The sequence below is a fragment of the Saccopteryx leptura genome, chromosome 7 (genome assembly GCF_036850995.1).
Source record: "Saccopteryx leptura isolate mSacLep1 chromosome 7, mSacLep1_pri_phased_curated, whole genome shotgun sequence".
NCBI lineage: Eukaryota > Metazoa > Chordata > Mammalia > Chiroptera > Emballonuridae > Saccopteryx > Saccopteryx leptura.
This window is the reverse complement of record NC_089509.1, coordinates 110,946,525-110,962,590: the sequence shown is the minus strand read 5'-3', so window position 1 is coordinate 110,962,590 and position 16,066 is coordinate 110,946,525. Positions and strand designations below refer to the sequence as shown.

At 39.9% G+C, this 16,066-nt stretch overlaps 1 protein-coding gene across 9 annotated transcripts in view; it reads right to left on the bottom strand.

Annotated features, from left to right (window-relative positions):
• AGFG1 (ArfGAP with FG repeats 1) overlaps positions 1 to 16,066 on the bottom strand; it is an 80,211-nt gene that overhangs the window by 11,824 nt on the left and 52,321 nt on the right. For 4 of the 9 annotated variants that reach the window (XM_066344974.1, XM_066344973.1, XM_066344976.1 and 1 more), the window contains exons 4-9: positions 12,781 to 12,943; positions 11,632 to 11,785; positions 4,585 to 4,704; positions 3,865 to 3,936; positions 2,290 to 2,499; positions 378 to 555 (exon numbers count right to left, since the gene is read on the bottom strand). In XM_066344974.1, the coding sequence (XP_066201071.1) occupies positions 378 to 555; positions 2,290 to 2,499; positions 3,865 to 3,936; positions 4,585 to 4,704; positions 11,632 to 11,785; positions 12,781 to 12,943 (897 nt within the window). The remainder of the gene's footprint in view (positions 1 to 377; positions 556 to 2,289; positions 2,500 to 3,864; positions 3,937 to 4,584; positions 4,705 to 11,631; positions 11,786 to 12,780; positions 12,944 to 16,066) is intronic. The other 5 variants (XM_066344977.1, XM_066344979.1, XM_066344978.1 and 2 more) reach the window with 2 other exon arrangements.

The window sequence follows — 16,066 nt, the reverse complement described above, 5'->3', positions numbered from 1 at the left end:
TGTATTTACCACTAAGACTACAACATGTTCCGGTCCGTGTTTAGTCTTCATGACTAAACACTGTACCTTAAAACTATATAATTTGCTAAATGGACTCAGTGCTGAGTATAATTAAACCTGTGTATAGCTGTTCATATTGAGAGGTATACAAACTCTTAGTTACATTCTAGTGTTCAAGAAAGTAACAAAACATTTGATTAAATAAAAAAAGTTAGGCAATTATTCAAGGATGACATTTAAATTAGAAAAACTCTTAACTAAAATTTATAAAAACATTCAATAACTTTAAGGTTGTGCCGCAGTCATTACTGAACAACACTGTTACTCAGAGCTGAAGAAAAGACTTCTGCCTGAAGCAGAGCACCTGGTCCCGGTACCTGCTGGCGTTGCTGGTGGACGTGTAAGCGTTGCTGGAGGTGGCGGCAGAGCTGAAGACGCTGTCCAGCTCCGCCAGCGCCGCGTACTTGTCTGAGGACATGCTCGGCTGGCTGGGGACCGGGACCACAGAACCCACAGGCGCTTTACCTGCGGTCCCAAAGCTTCCCTGATCACCGCCTGCGAACAAATCATACCAAAAACGTAAAGGTATACTTCCAACTGATCAAGCACATCTGCCACGCAACACATGTCAATTTAAAACTGACTTGGAGCTAAGCAAATAAATGAACAGGATTCTAGGGTCTTATTTAATAATCTAGAAGATACTGGACAAGATTAGTTGTGATACATACCACTGTGGTAAAGACAGGATACTGATTTAACAACAAAAACTAGGACTCTGTACCAACAGCACATCTAGATTGTGCGTAAATAAGAAATTCTCAAAAGTGCTACTTAACATCTCTAAGACAGGCACATTTCATTCAAGTAAACATATAACAAATTCATAAAATGCAGGACTCTGACGTGAACAATCTAGTATCATTTTCCCAGGGTTGTCCATGAATAATTAGAGATGGTAATGACATGAGCACTTACAATGCGCCAAGCACTGTTCTACAATGCCTTACACTCAGTAATATATACACTATACCTACACAGGCCCAAAGCTGCGCCCTGCCCTGCTGTCAGAGATGAGAGCAGGCCCTCGGCTCCTCCCACTGCGCTGGGTGGCAAGACACTGGCCTACGACCAACACTTAGTATAAAAATAGTCTTAAAAAAATCATCAAGGGCCCTGGCCAGTTGGCTCAGCGGTAGAGCATCGGCCTGGCATGCGGGGGACCCGGGTTCGATTCCCGGCCAGGGCACATAGGAGAAGCGCCCATTTGCTTCTCCACCCCCCACCTCCTTCCTCTCTGTCTCTCTCTTCCCCTCCCGCAGCCAAGGCTCCATTGGAGCAAAGATGGCCTGGGCGCTGGGGATGGCTCCTTGGCCTCTGCCCCAGGCACTAGAGTGGCTCTGGTCATGGCAGAGCAACGCCCCGGAGGGGCAGAGCATAGCCCCCTGGTGGGCAGAGCGTCGACCCTGGTGGGCGTGCCGGGTGGATCCCGGTCGGGCGCATGCAGGAGTCTGTCTGTCTGTCTGACTGTCTTTCCCCGTTTACAGCTTCAGAAAAATACAAAAAAAAAAAAAAAAATCATCAAGGCCCTGGCCGGTTGGCTCAGTGGTAGAGCATCAGCCTGACGTGTGGAAGTCCCAGGTTCGGTTCCAGGTCAGGGCACACAGGAGAAGCACCCATCTGCTTCTCCACTTTTCCCACTCTCTTTTCTCTCTATCTCTCTCTCTTTCCCTCCCAAGCCAAGGCTCTATTGGAGCAAAGTTGGCCCAGGCACTAGGGATGGCTCCATGGCCTCTGCCTCAGGTGCTAGAATGGCTCCGGTTGCAATGGAGCATCGCCCCCTAGTGGGCATGCAGGTGTCGGGCGTATGCGGGAGCCTGTCTGTCTGCCTCCCCTGCTTCTCACTTTGGAAAAATAAAAAAAAAATCTTAAAAAATTACCAGGATGTCAATAAAAAATAGTGCAAAATGAATTTACGATAGAAACCACCGTAACCTTCCAACAATTCTATTAATAAGATTCCGAACCCTGTATGGGCCTTAGAACAGAAAAGTTTGGTTTCTAAGACAAAAATTTGTCAATTATTTTCTTTTAAAACTAGCAGTATGCAAATTTGTTTCTATACCTTCAGTTTTATAGTTACTTCAGATCCTAAAAGTCTTGAACATTTAATGTAAACAAAATTTCTATACAACCACTAAGAAAAGCATGGTATCCTCAGATTTTATTAAATACAATCAAATTTCAAGGGCTGTGTAATATGTAAGTCTGTATTTGTTGTCTGATTACCTTGCCCAGCACTGAAGATGTTGTCTAAATTAGCCAGTGCTGCGTATTTGTCTGCAGTCTGATGGCCAACTCTACTTGCTGAAACTTTACTAATAGTGGCTGCTGTTTGGTGACTCTGGGAAGTATTGAAGGTTCCAAAATCAGCACTGGAGGATTTGGGGAAGTTATCAAAATGAGCAAAATTAGCATTTACTGATCCAGCACTTCCACCTGTAACAGAATAGACAGAACACTTGAAATTTCTAGACTTTCCCCAATATCCTGTGGTAGAACTTATGAATATTTCTTCCTAAATTAAGTGTTCTATAAGCAATCCTGCATTTCTAAAAATAACAGACAAATAGCATTCAACTTTTACCATGAACACGTGACATTTTATAATTTGACAAACAAGATTTCCAAAGGCCCTGGCAACATGAAGAGTTGCAAATTTCTATGTGTAACTGTCTACCCTGGAATAAAGAATATAATTCACCTGGTTTGAGACTCATTACTTTATACAACATTCAGTTATAGCCTATAACCTTTTACTAGTTCTGCTAACAAGATGCAAAGAAGTATCGGATGCAAAGAAGCTTTTGTAGCTCTAATAAACACTTGGCTGAAACAAATCCCAGTGAAGAAATTGAAAATGACTAAGATGTACTATTTTGATCCAGAATTTCTTATAAGGTAGTCTTTGAGTTCTAGACTTATTTTATTTGAAGAGCTATTATTTAACTCCGCATAATAATTTAATATGCATATAACACCATGGTATCCTCATTAAAATCATGCCCTATTACATATAGTTCAAGGGATAAAAATTACAGTATAGTATATAAAAACAATTTAAATACTATAGCAAATTTTTACTTTATAGAACATAATTCACCCAATGGTCACTATTTATATATGTATATATATATACATATATATGTGTGTGTGTGTATATATATATATATATATATATATATATATATCTCCTAAGACTTGAAAGTCTGTTCAGTAATCTAGAAACTTCTTGAAAATACTAACAGAAAATTAAAGCCAATATATTTCATTCTATGCTTTTGATCCTGCACTTCAGATCCATTTCTTTATGCCTACAACTTAATTTCAAAATAGCATATATTTAATATAGTTTTATAATCAAGTAATAGCAAAGTACCCACATACATTTTAAAGTATCTATTTAAAAAAAATACTTGCCATCAATTTGTTTTTAAAACAACATATAACAATAAAATTTCTCAGGAATTGAAACTCTTGTTTCCAACTAAAAATTAAGTAAGGTGTGCATTTAAAAGACTGCGATCTGTGCTACAAGTAGCTGGTGAAAAAAGTGCAATACTAAAGCTTTCAAAGTTTGTATAAAAACATTTATTTCAAATTTTTTAAAATAGAATTATTAAATCAACTGACTATCTTATTACATACACTTGTGTTCTCCGAGTTTAGTTACGGAGAAGGGAAGGTAAAAGTGAGAACTTCGGAAGACTATTAAAAGCTAATTAACATTCTCTAATTGGAAAGCCCAGGAGAGACAGCATAAACATACAAATCGGTAACAGAGCCTAGTGACCACAGACTTACTGTTGGTAGCCTGGAGAGGAAAAGCTGAGGTAAACTCCCCAAAACTGCAGCTAGAGGAGAGCATTCTAAGTGCTGGACAGCCAGAAATTATGGAAATGATGGAAGTTAAAGGAAAAAAAAAAAGAAAATTGAAAGAAAAAACTTTAAGACAATACACAGAGTTCAAGTTGAAAGCAATCAGCCAAAGATCTAAACAAGGGTTCAATGAGTTTCTGAAAACAACCGTTTACAGAACAGTGCTGAATGTTTAAAACCCAATTCCTGCACAGAAAACTATTTCCAAGTTTGATTAGAGTGATCTTTAAATAACCTACTATTGATGAATAACATTTATGTTTTCAAGTTCGTTGCCCTGAAAATTACTTATACTTTTAGTTCTATGGAAGCAATTTATTAGCTTCCTTTATTTAGAGTCTAAATCAATGTGTTCCGTGAACCTAAAAACTTTATACTTTAAGTCCTCCTCGCAAAGAAGTTTGAGGAAGATTCCCATGCAGGAAAAGGAGAACAGATGTTGTGACTGCGACAACATACCCAAGAGTTCAGGAAAATAAATGAACACAGAAAATAATAAAGATTTCAGGTTTCCCCAGAGCTTTGTAAGATAAAACTATTTTAAAGTCAGATAATTAGAGAAGTTGAATTTTGAAAACTACATCCAGAGAGTTTTACTCTGTCTCTTAAAGCGACCGTTCACGCGGAAGGCTGGAGCAGCTCTACCTGTGGTCTGGGGCTGAAAGGGAGAGTGACTTGCTGTGGGGAAACCTCCACAATGACTCGAGCCACTAGACTGTCCAAATGCATCAAAGTTTGCAAAATCTGCATGTGCAGAATTCTGAGCTGTAAATGGCAAGGAACAATATATGTTAATGAGTATGAAAACAATAAATAAAAAACATGACAAATGAATTTAAGAATTTTATGAGAGGTTTCTATGGCTCAGAACTCACTTTAGACATTTAGAAATCAGATTTTAAATCCTACCAGTGTTTACTGAGCCCAATTTCAAATAGTTTATTAAAGAGTATCCAGAAATTTCCAAAAACATTTTGTACAATCATAAATTTGTACATAATACCCTTTCAGTGACCTCAGGAAGTGTACCATAAATGTAACTCTATTAAAAAGAAAACTGAATTAAGAGCACTAAACATATGAGTTACAGTAAATCAGACATTTAAGATATAGAATACATTCTGGAAAATTCAGATTTAAAATGACAATGAGTAATTCATTGGCTGGATGATCTAAAATATTGACATAAAGATGGTTTAATTACATTAATATTCCTTTTTTTAAGTTCACAACTTTGTCACAGCATGTCATATAAAAATAAAAAAACAAACTTGAATGCCAAACACATAGAAGATATTCACATTCTGTTAGAAGCCTGACAGTCTCAAACACATTAAAATGTAAACTAGTAAAATATATAACATAAGTGCACCTCATACTCTGAAAAATCCCCACCAGTCACTGACCTAAGAGGAAAATTCTAGGTTTCTCCAAATTATGTAACTAAATAATTCAAGACATGTTTTTTACTATTATTAAGTGAGTGGTGGGGGGCAGAGACAGACTCCTGTATGCGCCCTGACTGGGATCCACACGGCAGGTTCTGGGGCCATTGCTCTGTTGCTCAGCAACTAAGCTATTTTAGTGCCTCAGGCGAGGGGCCACAGAGCCATCCTCAGCACCCAGGGTCATCTTACTTGTTCAAACCTTTTGTGCCATGGCTGTGGTGGGGTGAGGAGGGAGAGAGAGAAAGAAATAAAGAGAGAGAAGGGGGAGAGGTGGAGAAGCATATGGTCGCTGTGCCCTGACCGGGAACCGAACCCCAGACTTCCACACGCCGGGCCGATGCTCTAAACGGGGCAAGAGATTTTTTAAAGGGCTAAAACAGATTCTGTAGGATTTCTATAGAGGATATGATGCGAATAAGAAGCGGCTGATACGAGGGAAAGGGAATGCTAAGTGGTAAGAATGAAAACAATGTCCAAAAGACAGACATCAACATGAAACCAGCCACTTGAAATCCTCCATAGGTATTTGTACTTATAGGAAGTTTTTGTAAAGAAATAATGTTGCAAATGAGTATGGCTGTAAGTAATCACTAAGCAATGTGGTTTTTTTTTATGATGAAATATTAGAAACTCAAATAACCAGCAATGAGGGAATTGCTGAAATATATTATGAAAAATCATTTGATGAATATAATGCAGCCAATAAAAAAATCATGTCCTGATTGGTGGTGACGCAGTGAATAGTGTCGACCTGGGGCGCTGAGGTCGGGTTCAAATCCCTGAGATCGTCGCCTTGAGTGCAGGCTCACCAGTTTGGCGCAGCGTTGCCAGCCTGAGCATGGGATCATCGACATGATCTCATAGGCGCTAGCTTGAGCCCAAAGGTTACTGGCTTGAAGCCTAAAGTTGCTGGCTTGAGCCCAAGGTTGCTGGCTAGATCCCAAGGTCACGGGCTTGGGCAAGGGGTCACTGGGTTGGCTGGAGCCCCCAGTCAAGGCACATATATGAAGCAATCAATGAACAACTAAAGTGACACAACTACAAGTTGATGCTTCTCGTCTCTCTCCTTTACTGTCTCTATTGCTAAAAAGAAAAAAAAAAGTTAAAATATTCAATCCTATACAAAAATGTTTATGACAAAGTAAGGTAAACAGGTTAATAAATTCCAGATACATTTTCACCTGCCACTTTTTAGGCATTATATACATAGAAAATCTGTATTTTAATTAACTGGAAGTAGGAAGATTTCAGACAGGTAACATTTCCTTCTTTGTTTGCCTGAGTTTACCAAGCTTCTGTAATAAATATGTATTCTACTTGTAAAAAAAAACAAGAAAAGTTATTAAATAACATTTTCCATTAACAGAGCAGAATATATTACAGAAAGAAACCCAGGAAAAGCACAGCACTTTCTGTAACTGCTGCTCTGCCCGTGCCTGTAGGGGAGGGACGGACCTATGCAGGCCTTTCTCTAGGCCAGGGGTCCCCAAACCTTTTACACAGGGGGCCAGTTCACTGTCCCTCAGACCGCTGGAGGGCCGGACTATAAAAAAAACTATGAACAAATCCCTATGCACACTGCACATATCTTATTTTAAAGTAAAAAAACAAAACGGGAACAAATACAATATTTAAAATGAAGAACAAGTAAATTTAAATCAACAAACTGACCAGTATTTCAATGGGAACTATGGGCCTGCTTTTGGCTAATGAGATGGTCAATGTGCTCCTCTCACTGACCACCAATGAAAGAGGTGCCCCTCCGGAAGTGCGGCGGGGGCCGGATAAATGGCCTCAGGGGGCCGCATGTGGCCCGCGGGCCATAGTTTGGGGACCCCTGCTCTAGGCCCTTCTTCAGTGCTCGCTCACAGCATCTGAGATGTAGGCGCTGTCTCCCACGCCACCAGGCTCACACACACTCTGTGCTTGGAAACCCTATTTAAACATGTCTGTCCTCGCTCTCAAACACTACCCAGAAGTACCTAATTTAAAAGGCTGCTTATTGGTTAACTTAATAAATTCTGTTATTTGCTGGATACTTCAATCTTTTGTCATTAGGTTTACTTAAAATTCAATTTCTTTATAGGTTGAAATTTTACTTTCCCAAAAATAAATATAATGGAAAAAATACAAACAAATAACAAATTTTAAAATTAATTTCTTGAAAATATTTTGGAATGTCTGCACAAGTTTAAACAATAAATATACTACAGGTTTAAAGAGCATTCCCACCAAGTACCGCTGAGAACAGCAGTGAGCATGCTCAGTGTGGTGCACAGGCACCCGAGATAAGATCCAGAGGACTCCACCCCCACACGAGTCACTGCGGGGTCTTCGCCCAGTCCCTCCACCGCGCGGCTCCACCTGTTTCCTCACTAGCAAAGTGGAAGATTCACCAGGTGGTCTCTCCTTAAGATTCTACAACTTATGAGGCAACAGAAATTCCTTAAGAGCTTTGAAATACCAAGACAAAAAAAAAATTCTAAAAGGCCAAATAAATTTATATGTCCAAAATGCATAATATACATATAGACAATGCAACTATAAACCAAACGAAGAGACGGCACGATACAGGTTTTCAAATTTAGAGTGAGCTATATTCCAAAAGGTAAGTTTCTAAGTTTCTTAAATAATTTAGTCATATATTTGAGAACAAATGAAACACATCTGTCCCTTGTAGAAATAGGACTTAGGTCCCTAAACTAGTCTGCCACTAATAACCTCAAATATATATGAATATACAGTATACACTGATATATATTCTATGTTTATCTTATATTTAGAACATTATAAGGAGAAAAATATTTACATTTAACATCTTTCGATCGTTATCAGGAAAATAATCAGTTCAATACAATCCATTTAGTCAAGTCTACTTCATCATTTTTACATTTTACCACTGATTTCTGACCAGAACATAGCACACATTAATCAAATACCTATTGTTATGAAAACACAGGGCTCTGTGGCATTTCTATCAGTTTTTATTTTTAGACCCTACATCTATTCAATGTCTTCAACAACTGGTTATCGTAACTTTTAAAATTTCTAAGTGCTAACTTTGATAAACACATTTCAGAAATTAAATTCTAATAAATTTAATAATACAGAAATTACTATCTGGAACCTGAAGCAATCTTTACACAAAGAAATCCAAACTAAAAAGACTGACAAAACAGTAAAGATGTGTTTTAAATAACCTATGTCATAAAGTCAAAAGGAGTCAACCAAGTTTAAAATTTAAGGTAGCAAATGAATGAGTCTGAATCTCGCTGAGAGCTGTTTCCTCTTCAATGAGAAATAGGTTCCATGTGAAAGAAAGACAAGGACCAGAGGATGGAAACTGAGAGCCCTCATTAAATTCAGTTGACAGATACAGTTTGTTTCATCTATGAAAAAATTTAAAAATTTTTCATCAATTTCCAACATTTAAAAGAGAACACTTTGCTTTAAATAAGACTGCTTGCTTCTCTTATAAGAAAATTAATATATTAGTAACCCTGGCCCTGAACCTGTGTTTTCATGTGGCAACAGGAGATCAGAACATCCCCCTTAAATAGGGCCCCGTGGCTCCTTACACACTACATTATGTTACTACTCATTTGTGTTGAACTGGGTACCAATGCAACTAAGTTTGATATCCCTAATCTAAGATGTGACAAAATTAAGTTCAGTTTACAGTTTGTAGGTTTTGTGATATATCTATTACTGAGAAAAAGAACTATTAAATTCTGTACGTAAATTATATTTCTAACTACATGCATATTCTGTAGATCAAGTTCTCTAAAGTACTTCAGCTGATAAGAATATCATAATTTTGCCCTGGCCGGTTGGCTCAGTGGTAGAGCATTGGCCTGGCGTGTAGAAGTCCCGGGTTCGATTCCCGGCCAGGGCACACAGGAGAAGCGCCCATCTGCTTCTCCACCCCTCCCCCTCTCCTTCCTCTCTGTCTCTCTCTTCCCCTCCCGCAGCGAGGCTCCATTGGAGCAAAGATGGCCGGGGCGCTGGGGATGGCTCCTTGGCCTCTGCCCCAGGCGCTAGAGTGGCTCTGGTCGCAAAAGAGCAACGCCCCGGAGGGGCAGAGCATTGCCCCCTGGTGGGCGAGCCAGGTGGATCCCGGTCAGGCGCATGCGGGAGTCTGTCTGACTGTCTTTCCCCATTTCCAGCTTCGGAAAAAGGCAAAAAAAAAAAAGAATATCATAATTTTGCATACCAGATCCTGGCATTTGGCATCAACACTAACATTACCAAAACAGACAATCAATTGTAAGTGCTTCTTAAACGTTTAGTAGACTTGCCCCCTCTACCACCACCATCGCTCCAAAAAAAGTACCTGTAACAGATCAGAGAAACCTGGTAAAGGACCCCACAGTGGTGCAATCAACAAATTTAGACTGCTTAGAACTCAACAGGACAAATAACTTAGTTTCTTTATCAAATAGATTACAAAGGAGAAAAAGGGGTAGATGGAGGAAGGAAGAAGAGCCTACAGGCTAAGAGACACACCTCACCACTGCAATGCACTGACCTTGTCTGATGGAGGGAGGAAGAAGAGCCTACAGGCTGAGAGACATATCTCACCACTGCAATGCGCTGACCTTGTCTGATGGAGGGAGGAAGAAGAGCCTACAGGCTGAGAGACATATCTCACCACTTCAATGCGCTGACCTTGTCTGATGGAGGGAGGAAGAAGAGCCTACAGGCTGAGAGACATATCTCACCACTTCAATGCGCTGACCTTGTCTGATGGAGGGAGGAAGAAGAGCCTACAGGCTGAGAGACACACCTCACCACTGCAATGCGCTGACCTTGTCTGATGGAGGGAGGAAGAAGAGCCTACAGGCTGAGAGACATATCTCACCACTTCAATGCACTGACCTTGTCTGATGGAGGGAGGAAGAAGAGCCTACAGGCTGAGAGACATATCTCACCACTGCAATGCGCTGACCTTGTCTGATGGAGGGAGGAAGAAGAGCCTACAGGCTGAGAGACACACCTCACCACTGCAATGCGCTGACCTTGTCTGATGGAGGGAGGAAGAAGAGCCTACAGGCTGAGAGACACACCTCACCACTGCAGTGCGCTGACCTTGTCTGATGGAGGGAGGAAGAAGAGCCTACAGGCTGAGAGACATATCTCACCACTGCAATGCGCTGACCTTGTCTGATGGAGGGAGGAAGAAGAGCCTACAGGCTGAGAGACACACCTCACCACTGCAATGCGCTGACCTTATCTGAAATCTGATCTAAACAAACTCTGTGTGTGTGTGTGTTTAAGCTGGAGTGAAAATTTGAGTACAAATGGGTTATTATTACTACAGTGGTACCTTGAGATACGAACAAATACCTTGAGACCAACAAACAATTTTTTTTAAGATACGAGCTGCGACTCAGTCTGTATTTTTTTTTTTTTTTAGATTTTATTTATTCATTTTTATTAGAGAGAGAGAGGGGAGAGATAGAGAGGGAGAGATAGAGAGAGAACAGGGGGAGGAGCAGGAAGCATCAACTCCCATATGTGCCTTGACCAGGTAAGCCCAGGCTTTTGAACCGGCGACCTCAGCATTCCAGGTCGACGCTTTATCCACTGCGCCACCACACACAGTCTGTATTTTTGTTCGAGATCCCAGCAAAATTCCGAGATACGAGTTGTGATTCGGGAAGCTGATGCTAGTTGGCGTATTGGCGCACCGGATCCAGAATTGGCAGTTTGATATACGAGTTGACTAATTTACCAGCTCAGTTACAGAACGAATTAAACTCGTATCTCAAGGTACCACTGTATTATTTAGGGAGCAATATTACCATGATCATGTTTTAAAAAGAAAATCCTATTTCATAAATACATATAAAATAGGTTATTTAAGGATAAACTAATATGCCTAAAATTTGCTTCAAAACAACTTGAAAAGGAAGTGATGAGAAAGAGAAATCAAACCGGATTTGCCATTAGTGATGAGTACATAAAGGTTATATTTGCTTACTTCTGAATATTTGAAATTGTCCATATCAAAGGGTTAAAAGAATATTTAATAGTCTTTTCCCATTTTTCTATGGAAAGAGGTCATGTCAATACCTGACATCAAGTATAGTCTCTTTTGGGATTATGCATATACCTCAACAGGTTTGAAAGACCAAACATTCTCAACAGAGTATGGATATTGGTATTTTTTTAAAAAATGGTTATTTTTTTCTTGGTGTCTTACATCTATCTCTGGTAAAAGTTCTTGAAAACAAACATTTACCTGTATGACTATTGAAATGTGCAAAGTTAGCAAAATTGGCGGTAGCGGTTGACTGAGGAGCTGGAGCAGCAAATATGTCTGAGCCAAGGTCACTTAAAAGGTCAAATTGCTTCTTTTCCTGCTGTTGTCCTTGAGAGCGACCTACAACAGGAGACTGTAAACCACATATTAGCTATTGTAACACGTTTCCAGTGAGAGCTGCTAAATTCTTATCACATTATTCTCAAATGACCAAACTTAAAATATAGTTTAAAGATTACAAAATTGTGTTTTTGAGTACTTTGACATTTTTAGGAAAGCACCAATTTTCAACATGTATTCCTAAATTATTTCTCAATTTTAAGTAGAGTCAAAAGCAAAGAATGCTAATTACGTAGTTGTCACACCTCACAACACAACAAAGCCAGACCTGCAGCTGAGGTGACATAGGAAGTTACAATGCTCTAACTTAGTAACCCTGCTCTTCATTTTTCACTCAGACTTTTTGTAAAAACAGAGCAATTTATCCAGATGCATAATAATAGTATGCATTATTAAAAAGAGTGAGGTTTAATTCAAATAGTTTCATGTCTCAAAAACAGTTCTGGTCCAGGGTAGATGCAATGCCACACAGTAGCATATCTGTCACAGCTCAGTCCACTGTAACAAAGTAGAGAAATGCAAACTTGAGGCAGTGGCACATGAACAGCCTACCGGCTACTCAGTTTTTCAAATCAGGTCTATAAGTGCAAAGCCACCTGCATTCCCACACACATGCTCTACAAGTCAGGCACAAAGGAACGTCTACTGCTTGGGAGAACCGTTCTGGTCTAAGCACATCACAGAGGCTCCACTGTTCTGACCCTGCTGGCTCTCATAGACTCAGGTTTCACTAAGTGTATGTTATAGGGCAGACAGCTATGGCAGCGTTCTCGTATACCTTTACAAGACTGTGGAAGATTCAGAGAAACTCATATTAGCAATAGCAAAAGAGCAAATACATACACATTCCAACCACTTAACCAACAATCCTTTAATGTATTATACAAACCATTGGTACAGAACCCTACTGGCATACAAGGTTATACCACTATCTTAAAAAACCCTCAAGTTCATGGTATTCAGTCCTCCTGAAGTTGAAGCCTCTACAAAGACTTCATGACTGCTCACCTGACTAGGTGTGCCCTTATTTAAGTGCAGGGCTGGTGCTGAATCTCCTAGCAGAGATTTCAGTGGTTTGACCTCAGGTGTGCTGCTTGTGCTGCTGGCAGACGACCCTGAAATAGACGCGTGAACTGAGGCCACCACTTTGGCCTGCTCTGGCGGGACATACCTAAAACACACAGAAAGTTGACAGGCAGTTAACGAAGCAAAAAACAGGAAACGTTACACTCAAAAACGGTAAGCCTAATTCCAATTCTGTACAAGACTATTTTTTTTAATTTATTGATTTTGTAGAGAGAGGAGAGAGAGAGAGAGAGAGAGAAAGAGAGAGAGGGTAGAGGGGGGAGGAGCAGGAAGCATCAACTCCCAATGTGCCTTGACCAGGCAAGCCCAGGGTTTTGAACATGCGACCTCAGTGTTCCAGGTCAACACTTTATCCACAGCGCCACCACAGGTCAGGCTCCTGTATAAGACTATTAATCTTCAAAACCCTCCTGGAACTGATAACTGAAGACTACACTTAACTGAAAAACTCAGTGAAGAGGGTAATAAAGACTAATACAAAACTTGGTTCAATTATTTACTCAGTTTTTCTAAGATAAATACAACTGATTAAAAAAAAGTGGACTTATCATGATGAATAGTTAATACCATAATTTTTAAAAACGAAAGTATCGTAAGATAAGTAACAATTAGAAACAGAAAGAAAGGAAAACATTTATTATTACATTACAGTTAAATTAGTAGCTCTAAAATATAAAGACCTACTACAAATCCAGTTAAGATCAACAGCCCAATTTTTAAATGGGCAGAAGCACTTCACAAAGGAAGACATAAAAATGAAAACACTTGTAGCCTGATTCATTCACATCCGACTTAAGTGTAAACATTACAAATTTTGTTACCATTTATTCAAATACATATATAAGTATGCTCTGTGCCCCAGAAGTATCACCTGCAGAAACTCCTCCTTAGGAATTAACAGAGTAAGTGTATACAGTACATGTACGTATCTGTTACCACAGCACTCTGAAATCTGTTTAATAGAATATTACATAGCTATTCTTCTGACACAGGAAGATGTCCATATTACTTTGTGAGTCTTTCACGTTTGGTCCCAGCCACATAAATAGAGGATTCACAGGGGGAAGGGAGGATTGGAAGGAGGAAAGGCAGGAAGGCTATTATGCCCAACACTGGCAGTGCTGACCTCTAGGCCTGGGACTGTGTGAGTGTTTGCTCTCTGTATTTCTGGGTTTTGTACTTCCTCCCCACCGCCACACCATTTTAAGTAGGTGGACAAAGCAGGAAAACAGAATGGTTAAGAGCACCTGTCTGTTACAGAGACAGTTCAAATCCCAGCTCCAGCACTCAACAGCTGTGAAACCTAAGGCAAACTACTTCAACCCTCTGTGCCTACGATTGTTCAGCTATAAAACAAAGACACAGTTGCTGTGAAGTATAAATAGGCTAACATTTATAAGGTACTTCAAACAGTTCCTGGTACAGGTGTTAGCTACATAAGTGTGAGCTATTATCAAATTACATAATAATCACAAACAATAGAAATGCTTTGCTATTTCCAGTAAATGGGAGATAATGGAGTGTGACAATGAATACAGGAAGTTACATCTTCCCATAATTTGGCCTATCATTGATGCTATCAACTTTGAGAACAGCAACATCTTAGCAAAGGATAAAACCAGATCACAGTATTCAGTTCAAAAGACTCATCTGACTATAAGTAAGCTAAACTTAGGAAACAGGCTTAAAAACTGGTCTAAAAACCACTTTTAAAATCCCTTTAGACCAGTGGTCCTCAACCCCCAGGCTGCGGACCGGTACCGGTCCGTGGGCCATTTGGTACCAGTCTGCAGAGAAAGAATAAATAACTTACATTATTTCCGTTTTATTTAGATTTAAGTCTGAATGATGTTTTATTTTTAAAAAATGACCAGATTCCCTCTGTTACATCCGTCTAAGACTCACTCTTTGACGCTTGTCTCGGTCACGTGATACATTTATCCGTCCCACCCTAAAGGCCGGTCCGTGAAAATATTTTCTGACATTAAACCAGTCCGTGGCCCAAAAAAGGTTGGAGACCACTGCTTTAGACGACAATATTCTCACTGCTTTAAGGATAGTTGCTCAAAGTAGGTGTCCTTAGGGCGAGTCAATTTGGAGAGTTCCTAGGCCATATGAAAAATCAGCCAGCCCGCTCTCCACTCACGTCACAGGTGTGCAGGAGAGCGGGTTTAAACGCACAGGTCCTGGCCCTCCTGAATGGTCACTCCCCTCTTTCCACCCATATTTCTTATTACTCTTGTTACTTCCACCCTGTTTCTCAAGACAGAAAAAAATAACAAAAATTGTATTTATAAGAGGTTTACAGTTATTTGGGTTATGGTTTAAATGGATAGGTTTTATTATACTTTATTATTACAATATTATAAACATGAGAGGATATATGGTTTTAATTATATCAACTCTTATTCACAAAAACTTCTTGTTAACTGAAGCTAAAGTATCTCAAAATCAAGCTAAGTCCTATCCAAACTAACATACTGAGTTGGTAACGGCAAAACTGTTGGGAAAATAAAAAATTAAGCTGGGGCAATGTCACCTCATTAAATTTAATTTTCTAAATAAAATTAAAAAAAAATTAAGCCAGCCCTGTTGGCTCAGTGGTAGAGCATCAGCTTGGCATGTGGATGCTCCGCGTTCAATTCCTGGCCAGGGCACTCAGGAGAAGAGCCCATCTGCTTCTCCACCCTTCCACTCCTCTTTCCTCTCTATCTCTCTTCCCCTCCCGCAGCCAAGGCTCCATTGGAGCAAAGTTGGCCTGGGTGCTGAGGACAGCTCTATGGCCTCTGCCTCAGGCACTAGAATGGCTCCCGTTGCAAAGGAGTAACACCCTAGATGGGCAGAGCATCGCCCCCCCTGGTGGGCATGCTGGGTGGATCCCGATTGGGCACATGCGGGAGTCTGTCTCTGCCTCCCCAATTCTCACTTCAGAAAAATACAAAAAAATACAAAAAAAAAAAAAAATTAAGCCAGGGCTATATAAGAAGAGAAGTCTCAACTATGGAGTGGAAGGTTTATGGCAAACTCATTAGTCAACAGAGCCAAATATCAACAGTACAACAATTAAAATTTCTTTTGAGAGGCAAATTTTTTAAACTTAAACTATATAGGTAGGTACATTGTTATTAACTTAATTTAGGGTACTCCTGAGCTGGCCAAAGAGCCACATGTGGCTTGCAAGCTGTGGTTTGCTGACCACTGGTCTAGG